Here is a 17,158-nt window from a genome sequence, read left to right on the forward strand (position 1 = left end):
CACACACAAAAAAAAAAACACGCACTCACGCCTTGTACTAATGTACTCCCTTGCGGGGTAGGCAGAGGTGCATTGCTGCACCCACTTTTCGCCAGAGTGTTATGTTAGTCCCAATGTAATAGGGGGCGGGCCTATTGCCATTTTACGGGCACATCCAAGACCCGAGAACAAATATCTGTGTTTAAACAAATATCTGCCCCAGCCGGGAATCGAACCCGGGACCATCGGCTCAGTAGTCAGGGTCACTAACCACTACGCCATTCGGTCGTCCACTGAAATGTCACCAGGCAGAATTTAAAGTATTATGCTTTGAATAAGGTAAGTATGTTTAATAAACGTTTTATTTTTAGGTAAAACGTAGCTATTAAACTAACTTGACCGTTATTCAAAGCATAATATACATGAGAGACGTGTTTGTTATCGCCTGGTGGTGGTGGACTTATGATGCCAATGTGATCTGCTTAAATATTACAATTATAAGATGTGATGTTTATTATAGAGGGTACTAAGAGTAGGTAATAAGAATAATGCATTTTTATTAAATATGATGTTGTATTCATAGTAGAGTTAAGTAAATTATCCTTTTATCATGCGTAATTTTATTGATTTATTATACAATCAGTACTTATGTACTAAAATTATACACACATTTATGTACCTATATAATCACTTCCTATTGATCTTATGTATTGATTAGCTTAATTACAGGTCAATCACTTATGTAGTATTTGTGGGAGTAAATAAAGAAGAGATCAGTGTCTGATTATTAGGCCTTCTAGTAATAATGTCACGGCAATAGAATTTTCTAAATGTATTAGCTGATTTCCAATTGCCTCTTTCGAGGATATCATCTAATGAGAAGTTTTCGACCCAGTTTTTAGAGGCAACAGCTGATCTAAAGCTACCGGGGGTGCCACTTATGCCAGCCTCATGTAACAACTTTTTAATCCAGCCACTTATAACAGTGCGTGACGCAGCTTTTGCCTCTCCTGCGGTAGTCAGAAATAGGAAATCAGTTTTAACTAACTCCCTTCGGGGCCCAGATATCTTAATAAGGAGTTTTACCCAATGAACTGGATCTAATGATAAATTATTAGTATTTCTCATTAGTTTCCACCCAGACTGCTGATGTGTGGCATTGTCAGTTTTGGAACCGAAAACAGGTCTTAGGATTATAACATCTTGTTCTATGGTACAATACTCTGGTGAAATTTTGAGTAATGTTAAATCGTGTACACGACGCCCAGAGCAAAGCAGCAGAATAGCAGCTGTAAATTTCGACACTTCGTAAAGACTTCTTGGATTAGGATCTTTTTTACTTATATAGTTTGTTAAGACATCCACATCCCATATTGGAGGTTTTATTCTTTTTGGTTTAGCAAGAGCTATAGATTTTAGAACTTGTTTCACAAGTGTATGTGAACTAAGTTTAGTTTCGAGGTTGGGATTGCAAAAAGTGGACACTACCGATTTATGAACTAAAATGGTACTTAAAGATAATCCGTCAACCTGATGAAGGTCAGCTAGGAATCTTGCCAGTTGAGATCCAGATGGCTGAAAGGGATCTATGCCGTTCTTTGACGACCAGACCGTCCACCTTCTCCATGCAGGTTTGTATGTCCTCATGGTCGATTCTCGCCAACTCGAGGACAGTAACCTTTTTTGCGAGTCCGACCAGCCGGTCAGGTGTTGGTTCCACCCCCACATTTCCAGATTTCCAGTGTCATCTCCGATACTTTGGGAGGTGGAAGGCCGGTCGTCACGTCGACTAGGACATGGCTGAGATTCCTGACTGTGAACGGGGCTGCAGTTGCTCTGCTCTTCAGGTCTGGTCTCCAAAACACTTTGTCCCACCTTGGCACTACGATCAGGTATAGACCTTTGGCTGTATTCAGGTGACCTAGCACTTTGGGAATCAAATACGGAGGCGGGAACACCCAAGCTAGGGGATAGTCCCACATTCGACTCAAGGCATCGTGAAAGTATGCTTGTTGGTCTGACCTGTCGAGAGAGCAATAATTCTCCACTACATGTGCCGTTTGAGACGCAAACAGATCTACTGACGGAGTTCCCCACTTTTGGAATATTACCTGCGTTAATTGGGGTAACAGGTGCCACTCCGGTGGAGCCTTGTGGCGTGATAGGTGGTCGGCGTTTTGATTGTAATTGCCTGGAATGTGATAAATAGACATTTGGATGTTGTAATGGTCTATTAAATGGAATACCTTCATTGTCAGGTTCATTAACTGAGTAGACTTGGTCCCCCCCTCGTTGCGCAAGTAGGAGACTACCGTTTGGTTGTCGCACTGGATGAGTAGAGCCTTCGAGCTCAGGTGCCGACCATGACCTCGCAAGACGTTTAGTATGGCAATCATTTCTTTTTGGTTGCAGTGAAGGCTTTGTTCTGACAGAGTCCATGTGCCTTCCAAACTCTCGTGGTCTAACTTCGCTCCCCAGCCGATGTCGCTCGCATCCGTTGTTAGGTAATGCATAGGGAGAGACACATGTATTTGTGAAGTTTTCCTGCAGTTCTGTACCCACCATTTCAACTCTACAAGTACATTTTTTGGCAATGGGCGTGATTTTATTATTTGTAGCTTTAGCAGCGTGTTGACCTGTTTTTGAGTGGCTCGATAGTTTAGCCTCCCCCTCGGTATGACAAAACTGGCAAAATTCATAATGCCGACCACTTGCTGCAACTCTAAGACGGAAGCTTGGTCTTTGTTGATTATCGCATGAAGCTGGTTTTGTATTTTGCCTACTGTTCTCTCGGGGAGATATTTTATATTGTTCCAGCTGTCCCAAATAATTCCCAGAAACTCCAGAGCTTTCTGAGGTTTTAGAATTGATTTTTGTTTGTTGATATTCCAACCCAGATTTTCCAGCAGTTTTACAGTTTTGGTCACATGGTCCAGCAAGATGTCTCGGTTCTGGTGCACCAAGTAGAAATCGTCCAGATATACCAGTATGCGGACACCTTCTTCGCGGAGCCTCTGTGCGATCCAATTGGATATGGATGCAAAAGTTTTCGGGGCTGAACTGAGACCGAACGGTAGGCACGTCATTTCCATAAGTTTTTTCTTGTAAATTAGGCGTAAAAACCGACGATGACCTCGAGCTACCTTCAGATGGAAGTATGCCTGGTGGAAATCTATTTTTGCCATCCAATCTTGTGACTGGAGGAAGTCTGGCACACGATGAATGTTTATAAGACGAAATTTTTGTACCATAACGAATTTGTTGAGACTTTTTAAATTGAATATTGGTCTTGACGTGCCGTCGCTTTTCGGTCTCAGAAAAATCGTCGAAATGAAACTGGGGGACGGTGCTACCACCCTCAAGACACCTTGCTGCATCATTGTGTTTATTACCTGAGACATTTCTACTGAGGGTAATGTTATGTTGCTGCGATGGTTTGGCATGCACAACGGCGGCTTGGTTACGAATGGGATACGGTAACCTCTGATTATGTTGAGAATGTAGGGCGGTGCCCCGAGCAGTTCCCAGTTGTGGTAGTAGCGACCCATTTGGCCGGCACGGAATATTCTGGCAGAGTCAGTATTTTCGTTTATGTTGTGCTCTACTATCCCGGTGGGAAGTGGGAGAGCGCTTCCTTGATCCTCTGTGTGCCGTACCTCTTCCTCTGAAACCTGAAACCTTACCTCCTCGTCCCCGAAAATTACCATTTGATTGTTTAGAACGGCCATGATCAACCTGCTTGTAGTTTGGTTTCACAGGTTTTCTGGTAGAAAAGTCCTGTGTTGAGGAGGTTCCAGGATCGGCCTGCGGAGCAGAAGTACTGCGATCCTTTTGTTTTGTCCAGAAAACGCTCTTTATGCCTCCTGCTTTTTCAAGGACAGCACTGAATTTCTCGGTATCGAATAATGTAGTGCATGTGGGTGGAATTTTTCGTAATGCATTTTTATAATAGGGATCCTTGACGGATGCCAAAATTGCCTCTCTCCTGTGTTGAATTAGCTCCGCCCTGTGACCACACACGAGCTGGCATGTATCATTGGTAGCTTTAACGTACTCACCTGTCGTAAAAATATCGTTAAGCTTTGTGTAAATATTTTCGTAGCTGAGCTGGTCAGCCTGGCGTGCCCACATTAGAAAATCTCGCATTTCGCTCTGTAGTGCGTCACGTTGTTTTAATAAACCATAAGTTATCCCTGCAAAAGCTTTCTCGGTGTTAATGAGTGTCTTTGACGTATCATATTGCCTCACTTCTTCATTAGGATCTAGGTTAGTAAAGCCTGGCTTGTGTACATACAGTTTTTGTATATCTGAATACCGAACATCGGACCATTGTTCCTGGTCAAAGCGTTGAAGCAGTTTTAATTGTTCCAACATCTCAGGGGATGTGGAGGGTATAGCTGGTTCCTTAGTTTTGGTGGCAAACGGGAGACTAAACCCTAATTCCTTATCTGAATCAGCTTCAAATAATTCCCCGCTCACATTTGGGTCAATAATGTCAACATCCTCATTATTCAGGGAGTCTAGTTCAGGGAAGCTATTTCTGCTAGCCAATTGCCTCTTTAGACCTGACACCTCACTAATTAATTGTTTGAGCTTACGACCATGATGCCTCTTCTTCCGCTTGTGTCGGCGGCGGCGGCGCGCGGCGCTGGACGAGCTGGAGCTGTCGGAGCTGGCGCTGCTGGAGCTGGAGCTGGTGCTGGATGCGCGCGCTCGCTTGCTTCCACGCGCCGTCGCCGCCTCCGCCGGGACCTCCGCTGCCTCCCTGCTCGTCGATGGACCGGGTTCACTCATTTTCTAAACAGAAACCGAACGGTAACACCGTTAATCACAATGTCGATCATAAATCTTGTTTCTGTTCCTATTCCGTATCAAAAGTGCATTGTTAACACTAACAAATTCAAAAAGAAACGGGCAATAGCTAATGCTAAAGTAAGCAAATAATTATTGTTTAAAATTTAACCGAAGTTATATTTAATTTACTGTTTCGTTGACCTGAACGAAAACTATTTCGAAAGTCACGGGCATTACGCCTAAAATAATGTTTCAAAAACTCACCAAATTCGCCAAATAAGGCTCACCAATATAATAATGCACTGAGATCCAAACCAGGGTCACTTAAGCACAAAATTCACATTTATTTCAACACTGGTGTAGAAAAATAATGAAATAAAAATTTCAAGCAAATTTAAGATTAAATACGACTTAGTACAGAAATGCGGTGGGTTCCAGCTAATGCTAGCTGGGCACGTCCGCACCGCTTGAAATCAAAGACGCCAATGACGAGAGCATGATTTCAAAAAGTATAAAATCATCTGCCTATTTGTGGTGGCGGAAGCATGGACGAGTCACGTGGTCTTCAAGATGGCGCGATGGATCGGTTTCCGGACGGCTAGTACAGACAGGAAGTCAAGTACGCTACTCTCATGTATATTAAGCTTTGAATAACGGTCAAGTTAGTTTAATATGGCATTGTCAAAAATAATCAAAGTTGAAATTAAATTCACATTTGAAAAAAATAACAAGAACGATGTGTAATTGCAGCTCTTTATAATTCCACAAAAGTAATACTGATCTTGACCTTGAGACCCTTGACTGATCGGTGACAGCCACCGACCGCCCAAATTGTTTTCGATTATGTGTCACATGATATTGACTACTACTTCTTTCGAACAAGGATCAAAATGCAAGTGCTTTGTTTAAGGCTCTTGTAGTGTGGCAACACCTTCCCTCCATACATAGGTACCTAATACGTACTTCATATTAATAATAAAGACCATTCGCACATCAACCGTGTTCTTGATTGCTCGCCTCATTACATGGCGACCCTGCCAGCCGGCCTGCCTCCGTGGCAGTGCCGGCGGACCGAATAATAAAATAAATTAAAAACAAAAGACTTTTACCTACATAAAAAGTAGTGTGAGTGATAATGTTAGTAAAAATAAAATGAAAATGGACGATTCATATAATCTATAGGATTAAAATTCCAATAAATAATAATAATGAATTAAATATAAGAAACTTGAAGAAAATAAACATGACAATCAAGTGGACAAAATACAATAAAATTCTACAAAAACATGGATGGCGCCGGGAGACAAATTGGCTGTTGAGGAGAAGGCGCTGGGAGTGTGCAAGTCGGGTAGCAGAGGATGTCCTCCGAGCTACAGCTGCGAGGCTGGAGGAGGATGCTGCTGCCTGATGCTGCCCAGAGGGACGCGAGGAACTGGACGCGCCCACAGTTGGACCCCCGCATGTTCTACCGCCGCGCCACCCAGATGAGAAATTTATATTCTTTCGGAACATTACTTAGAAATTCAGGTTTGCAAATTGTTTAAATTCTTTTTTGAGTTGATTTACATTTTACGATTCAATGATTCGGGTGTTTCCGGGAATACGACAGTTTGCGAAGATTTGCATGCGCATTATTAATATGGGAGAACTGTATGTACATGAGTAAGATATGTGTAAGTACACTAAGTTAGTACTATTAATAGGTATGGTAAACACGTGTTTTGATTTCGGGCCAAAGTTCAAATCTTGTGATGGATGACTCTATCTCAGTGTGGCCTACTTGTCTAAGCTCTATCTACATAATATCTACTAATATTGTAATCGACCGACCGAATGGCGTAGTGTATAGTGACCCTGACTACTGAGCCGATGGTCCCGGGTTCGATTCCCGGCTGGGGCAGATATTTGTTTAAACACAGATATTTGTTCTCGGGTCTTGGATGTGCCCGTAAAATGGCAATATGCCCACCCCCTATTACCTACATTGGGACTAACATAACACTCTGGCGAAAAGTGGGTGCAGCAATGCACCTCTGCCTACCCCGCAAGGGAGTACATTAGTACAAGGCGTGAGTGCGTGTGTGTTAATATTGTAATCAACCAACTATTATTCACTCTCTGGCTGCACTCATAGAACTAATTGAGGGATAGGGCGCAGGGCAAGTTAGCCCCCGATTTCGCCGTTAAGCACCCCATTCACTTCACGCACCGTGAGCCGAGCCCCGAGCCTACCGTTCCGTGGACAAATCCTTCATCGCCTACACATATACGAGCCTTGAGTGCTCAGTGCTTGCAGTCCAGTCGATTGGACTTGGATTTGTCGCAAAGACTTGTGACAAATCCGCGGATTGGCGCGCCCGTGAATGGGAGCCCCCATTAAGACTTTAGTGCGTAGTACCTATGTCGAGTAGGTTTGCGCACATTATGTCAGGGCGCAACGTGCAGGCCGCATCGCAATCGTGTTTTATACGAAAATACGCCCCAGCATAGTGGGGCTAATTCAAATAAAATGCACGCTGCTCCTGGACATAATGTGCGCGAACGGAAACCTTTATCTATACATAACTGGTAGTTACTTTCATACGATTTTGACATAATCAAAAGTAACAATCTGTCAAAATCGTATGAAAGTAACTACCAGTTATAGATAGATAGAGTTATAGAAACTGGCAGTAAAACTATCAAATATCATCTCTCATTTATTTCTCAAATACGACGGATGACACGACGCTCCCCACTTTCCCCCCAAACTTGAACTGCGGCGTCGGGATCACGCGCCGCAACCGCAACCTGTCGCTGAACTGGTTGACCAACTCATCCGATGTCCAGTTGCACGAGGTTATCACGAACAGGCCTGGAACATTCAGGGAATTATGCTCTTTATTTATTTATTTCACAAAATCCACAGCACAAGACAAAATAATAGTTTAGGTATTCTGTAAGCCATATATAGGCCAATTACGGACTTATGACGACCGAATGGCGTAGTGGTTAGTAACCCTGACTACTGAGCCGAAGGTCCCGGGTTCGATTCCCGGCTGGGGCAGATATTTGTTTAAACACAGATATTTGTTCTCGGGTCTTGGGTGTTGATATTTATATTTAGTATCTATCTATCTATGTATTTGTGTAGATATATCAGCTGTCCGACACCCATAACACAGGTTCTGCCTAGCTTGGGGTCGGATGGCCGTGTGTGAGATGTCCCCACATATTTATTTATTTATTTATTTTTTTATTACATTATACAAACGAATCACAATTACATCACTCTTACTCTTGTAGTTTTGGTTGTTGCATCTGTTAATGGGGAAATTAAAGCTGATAGCATTGATTCAACTGGCTGGAGGGCCTATGTTTAAGTTTGGAAGCTGCACTCTTTGACCATGACTAGACTAATCTAGGCATCACACATGTATGTGACCTTGAAGTACCTAGAGATTTCAAACATCATCATCATCAGCCTGTAATCATCCACTGCTGGACTCTAGGCCTCCCAAGGAGCTTTACAATACTCAGACATCAGCCTACCTCATCCAGTCACCTGTCTAGGTCCAACTTTTTGGTATACACTTGAGAACCCCTAGTCATCAGTTCTTCAGCAGATGAGATTGGCCCACCACTGGAGCTTAATGCTTTTTTACAGAATAAAATCACCTCACCTTTATCATCTAGCATATCAACTACTTGTTGTATATATTTCTCTCTCTGTTCCTTTGGATTATCTGGGTTCAAACTGATAGCATCATAGGTCCCTTTGTCGTGCACTAGACCAAACTTGCAGCCTAGATCTTCTAGGTTTCCTGTTGTTATGTCAAATACCTGTAACAGAGATCAACATGATTACTTGGTTTGGTTTTTTAATAAAAGGAAAATTCCCATCAGTTTCCAATTTTTGAGGATGTCAAATTAAGCACAACTTCAGTAGGTATGGAAAGCAGCTATTGAGGTTGGCTGAATTTTTGGGCAACACATAAGTTTGTGCTTTGGTAGAATTCGGTATGTTAAGAAATTTTATGGTGATTGTTTTTATAATTTTAAATTGAAGTATTTTGGAATTTGAGACACTAATTTGAATATTTTTTTATTTTACTGCTCTCGTTAATTTAATAAAAAATAATTAAAGATCGGCTCTTCGACGATTTTATGACGTCATTCGCTACTGTAGAATGGACAACATTTCATTTTCTTTACCCTATATTTTTATTAGTTATTCGGAAAGTTTATAGAAAATTAGTGGACCCGTATTTTTTTATTTTGTATATACATAAATTTTTGCATATTATTTTTAACTTTAAAGTTAATTATTTTAAAACCGGAAGTGACGTCACATATTAGGCTCAATTTTTATTTTTGTCTATTGCCTGAGTCTTGAAAAAAAACATAAATGACACTGACAAGTGACATTTAAACTTTGTTTACATGCCAACCAACAAATGGGTCATTTTCAAATGACCTTGATATTTCTAAAGATAGAAAGTAGGTACTTATCATGTAAAAAAATAAGCAGAAGCATTTTTTCAGCTGTGTAGGCGGTGGCATGCTCTTGGACATATTATATAGAGGTCATCTCTTAATAATAAATAAAAAAAATAGTCAGAAAGTGTCAGAACAGAATTAATGAAAATGACCCAAATAAACAACAACGTCACGATAAAACGTCAACGTCAATCAAAAATGAAAGTGAAAGTTACTTTGTTTTTAAATCTATAGGCTTTGATCATCAAAATGCATAGCACCTGATGCATGACGTCATCAGCACTTTTTTACTATTTTATGATTTTCTCGAAAATGATACATCCAAAAAATACAAAAACATTTTTTTTGTGGCCTTTAGAGCTAAATCTCGAAATGGTTTTCGATTTATAGCAGCTTTAGTTTTTTGAAATGTTGTCCATTGATACTCCTTGTATATAATGTATATGTTTATTTGTCTTCAATCATATAAGTACAGTTTACAGGTATGTACAGTTTTAGTACTTAGGCATACTCTTACATAGGTACGTCGGGAGATGTTGCCTCCGTGGCGGCTACCGAACGACTGAGAGCCGGTCGCCTCTGCGCTGGCCTTTTATAGGGAAAGGTTGGTTTGCCGCCACGTGCACACTGACCGATAGTTTCACTACTTATACATGTTATTTGGTCATGCCAGCTGATACATGACACTATCAGCTGTCATGACACTTTACATACATAGCTTATTTATATACTATAGCTTATATACACTACATCTCTTCCTTTTTCACTTAAAAAATACATAGCTGATAAATTACAAATTATCTCATAATTAAGTATATCGCTTAATATTATATTTATTAGTTTTGATATTTTTAATAGATTTTGAATCAACTTTAATCAATAGTTTTCTTATGCTATCAAAATATAATTTACAGTTTATGTTTTCCTTCTATTACAATATACATGCTTATTTATCTTATTATAATAATCAACAATTCTAACTATAAATTTTGTTTATTTATTCATTGCTTTTTTCTTCATCTACTTCTTCATTAATGGTATCGTTTTCATCTCTATTCACACTCTTCCACTGTCCCTCTACCTTTTTCAAATGTACTACATTCCTTCGGTATTGCTGACCTGTTAAGTCATTACGTATTTCAACATCACCGGTATTACTCTTTGCCCTAGTTACAGTGTGAGAAGCTGGGGAAAAATTAGGTGTTAGTTTGTTTTCTTTTACCAAGGTTTTAACATACACCTTATCACCTTCCGCCAATGTGTGTTCTGTCGCTTTCCTTTTATGGTCACTGTAGATTCTGCCAAGTTCTTTTTGCTTTTTATCCTTATCTCTAACTTCGGAGTCGTCTATACTTTGCTTGTTTGCTATGTCAGCCACGCAAGGTATTTTGTCTCTAAATTGTCTTCTGTAAAAGAGTTCAGATGGTGTCTTACCCGTTGTTGTGTTAGGTGTACTGTTGTACATCATTAAGTAGTTAAAAAGTTCTTCCTTCCAATTTCTCCGCTCAAGTTGGCTTATTTTGATTCTCTTCAAAATGCTCCGGTTTTGTCGCTCCACTTCTCCATTTTGCTGGGGCCAGTATGGTATGGTGCTGTAAAGGGTGATACCACATTCCTGAAGGTAAGTCTTAAATTCTTCACTAGTGAATTGCTTTCCGTTATCTGCGGTAATGCTTCTAGGAAACCCTAACCTAGAAAACATCTCTTTTAGCATTTTGATTATTTCAGCTGAAGTGATGTTCCTTGAAGTTTTGACCTCCTTGTAGCGACTGTAGTAATCAATCACCACAAAAATATATTCTCCAGATGGTAAGGGGCCCATTAAGTCCATGGCTATGTCAACCCATGGTTCTACAGGTAGTTCTCGTCTCTTCATTGGATTTGGTGGGTTGGGAGCTGATACTAAAGTACACCCTTTGCAATGCTTTACTAATTGTTCAGCTTCTTTATCAATTTTAGGCCACCAAACTTTCGTGCGTAATCGATTTTTCATGGCCACAATACCCGGATGTCCTTCATGCGCAGCTTCCAATACTCGCTGACGGAGTTTTGTTGGGATAACGATCTTATTACCTCTCAATAATACATTATCTTGGAAACAAAGTTCGGTTTCAAATATTTTGAAACTGCTTACAGAAGGATCCCAACTTTGTTGATATAAACCTTGTTTCACTTTTGTTATCTCGTCATCATTCTCAGAGAATCTCTCGATATCCTGAAGTGGTACTGCTACAGGTCTTGCATATTCGACAATCTGATTTACATGATTAGTAATGTCGAACTTTTCTTTCTTGTTACCGACACATAACCTGGATAAAGGATCTGCAATGTTACTTTTCCCTGGTTTGTATATTATTTTATATTTATACGACTGAAGTCGCAAAACCCATCTTTCGATGCGAGCACACGGTTTGGAGTGTTTGCCAAATATGACTTCTAAAGGTTTGTGATCGCTTACTAGCTCAAACTCCTTGCTATACAAATTTCTCACAATCACTCAAACTTTTATTTCCGTAGGCTACGATTCTGCTTCCACTAGAGTCAGTTTGAATGAGGACTGCTCCGTCCGAGACCCACTGGACTTGCATCGGCAATTACTTAGGTTTTATCGGCTGGGTCATAGTATCCCAAGGTCTTTATTTTGCTCAGGCACGACTTCAGTTCGTTAAAAGCCTTGTTCTGTTCTTCGGTCCATATATTGGTAATATTGGCATTTTTACCTAGTTTTAGCCGCAGAAGTTTCCTTAGGGGTTCTATAAATGTTGCTAAATTTGCAATCCACTTTCCCACAAAGTTAACAAGTCCCAAGAAGCTCTGTAACTCTTCTAAGGTAGAAGGTGCCCTGAATTCTTGTATTGACGTCACGTATTTGGCCAAAGGTTTCACACCATTTGGAGAGAGCGTGTGTCCAAGGAATTGAATTGACTTTATCTTGTAGAGACATTTCTTCTGGTTTAGTAAGACACCATTGTCGTCCAGGACTTTCAGAGTCTGTTGAAGTCTTTTATCGTGTTCTATGTCATCAGATCCGAAAATAACAATATCATCTATGAAGTTTACTGTTCCTTCACACCCAGCTAGTATCCGTTCTAAAGTCTTTTGGAATATCTCTGGTGCACAAAAAATTCCGAACATGAGCCGTTTGTATCTGAACAGTCCTTTGCTGGTAATGAATGTCGTAATATAACGCGAATCTGGATGTATCTCAAGTTGATGAAAAGCATCCTTTATATCAAGTCGAGAAAAGAGTTTCGCTTTCCTGAAATTTGGCAGTAGCTGATCCATTGTTGGTAAAGGGTGGTTTTCTCGATCGATTGCAGTATTTGCGCGTCGCATGTCGATGCAGATTCGAACTTCGCCGTTCTCTTTGAGAACCGGTACCATAGGTGAAACCCACTTGGATGGTTCTTCAACTTTTTCTATGATCTCTGCTTGTACGAGGTGGTTTAATTTGTCATTTATCTTTTGTTCTAAGGGTATAGGAACCCTCCTATAAGGTTGGACAACTGGCTTGACAGTCGTATCGATTGGAATCTCAATGAGCACGTTTTTAAATTTTGGAAACGGTATAGCTGTTTCAGCTGTGTGTAGCACATCCTGCACTTTTAATCCAATATGCAATACTCCAAGTGCCATTGCTGTGACTTTTCCAAGAAGATCTTTGGTGCCATCGTTGATCACGAAGAATGTAGCTACTTCATTTTTATCATGAATCCTGATCGTTGTTTTGAATGACCCAAGGACGACCAGTGGTTGGTTACTGCCGTATGCCAGAAATACCTTGTCTGGTGACTTCACTTGGTCATGCACGTTGATTTTCTGGCTTTTCAGTTGATTCCAGGTTTTGTCCGTAATGAGATTGCACTTACTTCCCGAATCGATCAATAGGTTTGCTTCTATTCCCCCTAGAATGCATTTAATGTTTGTATCGTCATCCAAGTGGAACACATAATCAATCTCTTCGTTATTTGTTTCCGAATGACGGGCTTTTTTTGCAGGCACGTTCAATTTGTGAGAATCTGGGTTACTGCGCTTGAAAGGTTTTCCTGACAAGCAACACTTCGCGTAGTGGCCCTTTTTTCCGCATTTATTACATTTCACTCCTATGGCTGGACATGACTTTCCAAGGTGATCGTTGCCACATCGAATGCATCTCCTTTTGTCATTGCTCCTCCCAGAAGCAGAATGGTTGAAGGTACTTTTCCTTGCATGGATTTTGTTAATTGTTACCTCAGAATTCTTGTTGCCAAATTCATCCAGTTGACGAGAGACGCTTTCAAGAGTGTTGGCGTCATGGATAATGGAATCAAGTGTGACACTATCACCGGCTTGCAGTATTTTCTTTCTCAACTCAACCGACGCACATTTTTCGGTGATTTGGTCGATAAGGCTTTCATCCTTGTTAGCAAACTTGCATCGGTCGGCTTGCTTGCGCAATCTGATGAGAAATTTCTCTAGCTTTTCACCTCCTTCTTGTTTCATCAGTCTGAAAACATGCCTTTCGTAGACCCTACTTTGTTTGGGGGCGAAATATTCATCTAGTTTGCTTACGGCAATCTGGTAGATATCGGTGTTTGGGTCTTCGTTGCTCTCTACATGGGCGCCAGGTACGTTGTAATATATCTCTTGTAAAGAGAGACCACCCATGTGTAGTAGCGTAGCTCGTTTCTTCTCTGGTTTATCGATATTGGCTGCCTCCAAATAGATATTTAACCCACGCTTCCATTTCTCCCATTTTAGGCCTACGCCAGAGGGATCACCATCACAATCAAAGTTGTCCAATGGTGGTAGATTGGACATCTTGAATCTAAAATAAAATATATATCAATAATGTAGGTCAATATATCAATGCAACAGATTCTATGGTTATTTTATTCATATTACCAATGTAGAATTGATACTCCTTGTATATAATGTATATGTTTATTTGTCTTCAATCATATAAGTACAGTTTACAGGTATGTACAGTTTTAGTACTTAGGCATACTCTTACATAGGTACGTCGGGAGGTGTTGCCTCCGTGGCGGCTACCGAACGACTGAGAGCCGGTCGCCTCTGCGCTGGCCTTTTATAGGGAAAGGTTGGTTAGCCGCCACGTGCACACTGACCGATAGTTTCACTACTTATACATGTTATTTGGTCATGCCAGCTGATACATGACACTATCAGCTGTCATGACACTTTACATACATATAGTGGTTTGCAATGGATACCAGCAATCATGTAAACAAACCAAATTGTCACGATTACTCCGTAATCACATACATTTTCGATCAATTTATGAACATAGTCTGATTTCAACGAACACACCATTGTTTTCACATTATCTTCAACACGATTTAACTTGTATTTATAAGTTAAATTTGTTAAAACATTTGCAACGTAAAAATTTCGAAGTATTTGACAAGCTCTCATCTTAGTTTTTTACTCATCGAACTCTATAAGTCATTGAAAAGTTAGTGTTGTTCGTAATCTAAAGTTATCTTTTATTTTTAATTTAATAAATTATTTTAATTTAATATTATTTGAATACAATTTAAAAAAAAATCAAGAGCTTAATATAATTAACCAAAACGAAAAAACCGGCCAAGTGCGAGTCGGGCTCGCGCACAAAGGGTTCCGTAGCAGCAAAATTACAGTTAAATCAACCTATCTCAAAAACTATAAGAGATACTTTGATCAAACCAAAAATCGTTGAAAGAGTTAATTAGCATGCATCACCTCTATTTTTTTTAGAATTTTATACCCCGTAGTTATAAAAATAGAGGGGGGGGGACATACTTTTTACGACTTTGAGAGCTGATATCTCAAAAACCGTTCACTTTAAGAAAAATGTTTTTTAAAAAACTTTATATCATTTTAAAAGACCTTTCCATTGATACCCCACACGGGTATGTACATCGAAAAAAAAAATTTCATCCCTCAGTTACATGTATGGGGGGCCCCACCCCCAATTCTTTTTTTTACTATTTAGTGTCATATTTTTGTAGCGGTTCATACAACACATATTCCCATCAAATTTCATCACTGTAGTACTTATAGTTTCCGAGTAAATCGGCTGTGACAGACGGACAGACGGACATGACGAAACTATAAGGGTTCCGTTTTTGCCATATTGGCTACGGAACCCTAAAAAGGAAGAGGAAGAAATGAAAAAGCTCGACGGCATTTTAGACATGGCAAGCGATGACATAGTGGTTCCATTTATAATTACGGTCACCGGCGACACTTCTGATAGTGATGATGACGAAGACGAAGATTTAAATTTGTTTTAATAAACACTTTTTTTATATATAATCAGTTTTATTTTATAGTCTATGGCTTATATATTTAATCTAATTAGAACACTATGACATCACTATGGGCATAAACAATACGCTGTCAATGTCAGTCCGCCATATTTGTTTACATGATTGTTGGTTTCTATTGCAAGCGACTGTAGCTTGTATATATACTATAGCTTATATACACTACATCTACCATGCAGCCGCTGACGTCATCAAGATCGTAACTCTGTGAATATTTACACTTTAGATTGACAGAAGTGACATTTAACAATTGAACATTTTTATTCTCTTTGGTTGAAACTTTAACCTTGCGCAGCGTCTTGAAGGACAAATTATATTTTAATTTTTGATAAAATAATCGGAATCCTTGAATATTTTAAATTTTTAAGAATGAGACACTTATTAAGAAGATAATATATTGAAACGGTTTTGGAATTAGCATCAAAAAATTTTACTTAACATACCGAATTAAATTGAGTCAAGTTATTGGGTTCTTATTTAGAAATATCTATGTCTTTGTCTGGCAGTAGATAAAATATTATATTAAAGATCATAACTAATTATAACTTACCTTGTATTTAATATGAGGGAATTCTTCTTTTGAAACCTTTTCAGCCAATGTTATGGCTTCCATACAGTAGTCTACACCTAGTAAATTACTGAATCCTTCTTCTGATAGCTTTTGTAACGTATAGCCATTGCCACAACCTGTAAAAGTTAATGGCTGTTCTGATTTCAACACAGTATAGTAGACAACACAATGTTTAGAAAAGTAGTTTGTAGTAGTAAAAATATTTTTGTAATGTCATTTTCATATTAATAATAATAATAATATGTGGGGACATCTCACACACGGCCATCCGACCCCAAGCTAGGCAGAACCTGTGTTATGGGTGTCGGACAGCTGATATATCTACACAAATACATAGATAGATAGATACTAAATATAAATATCAACACCCAAGACCCGAGTACAAATATCTGTCTTTAAACAAATATCTGCCCCAGCCGGGAATCGAACCCGGGACCTTCGGCTCAGTAGTCAGGGTCACTAACCACTACGCCATCATCCTTCATCCATATTGGATGAAGGATGTAGAACATTATGCTGATTGGAGCATGATACCATAGAATAACGAGACTAGCTTGTACTTGTTATTCTATGATGATACCCAGTAATGATTGCACGAGGAAAGCCGAAGACAGTGTTTTAGTTGACCTTGGAAATGGTCTTGGCATGATAACGGCAGATTTTATCATGATTTAACTACCTAAATCGATGATGGCCGTGTCCTTAGCCACCCCGCAGTTGCAGATCCAGTCGATGACGCGGCACGCGCTGTCTTCTCCGAACCAGACGTCGCCAGGGTCCCCATGCTCATCGAAATTGGCGATTTCCTTCTTGTACGCCTCTTGCCAGTACGTTTGAGTGCCAAGCTCTGAAGATTCTAGCTCATCCATGGTGGCGGGTAGCCTGTATATTGTGTGATAAGTCTTTGATTGTAAATAAAAGTTATAAACTGGTCGGCTTTGTTAGTTTTGTATTTTGTTTTGATTTGTTTTTGAGGTTATAAAAGTGGAAACAAAGAGTAAATAGAGAGATTTTCTTCACAGAATAG

The 17,158-nt window shown here is 39.8% G+C and overlaps 1 protein-coding gene across 1 annotated transcript; it reads right to left on the reverse strand.

Annotated features, from left to right (window-relative positions):
• Window positions 1-7,459: 7,459 nt before the first annotated feature.
• On the reverse strand, window positions 7,460-17,144 carry LOC119693270 (EEF1A lysine methyltransferase 2). The gene is made up of 4 exons (XM_038116108.2): window positions 16,811-17,144; window positions 16,111-16,247; window positions 8,436-8,595; window positions 7,460-7,627 (listed from the first exon to the last, which is right to left on the reverse strand). Exons 1-4 carry the CDS (start codon window positions 16,998-17,000, stop codon window positions 7,473-7,475), a joined length of 642 nt encoding a protein of 213 aa, XP_037972036.2. The 5' UTR covers window positions 17,001-17,144; the 3' UTR covers window positions 7,460-7,472.
• Between the last annotated feature and the right edge of the window lie 14 nt (window positions 17,145-17,158).

This window comes from Plutella xylostella, chromosome 11, assembly GCF_932276165.1.
Source record: "Plutella xylostella chromosome 11, ilPluXylo3.1, whole genome shotgun sequence".
Taxonomy (NCBI): Eukaryota; Metazoa; Arthropoda; class Insecta; order Lepidoptera; family Plutellidae; genus Plutella; species Plutella xylostella.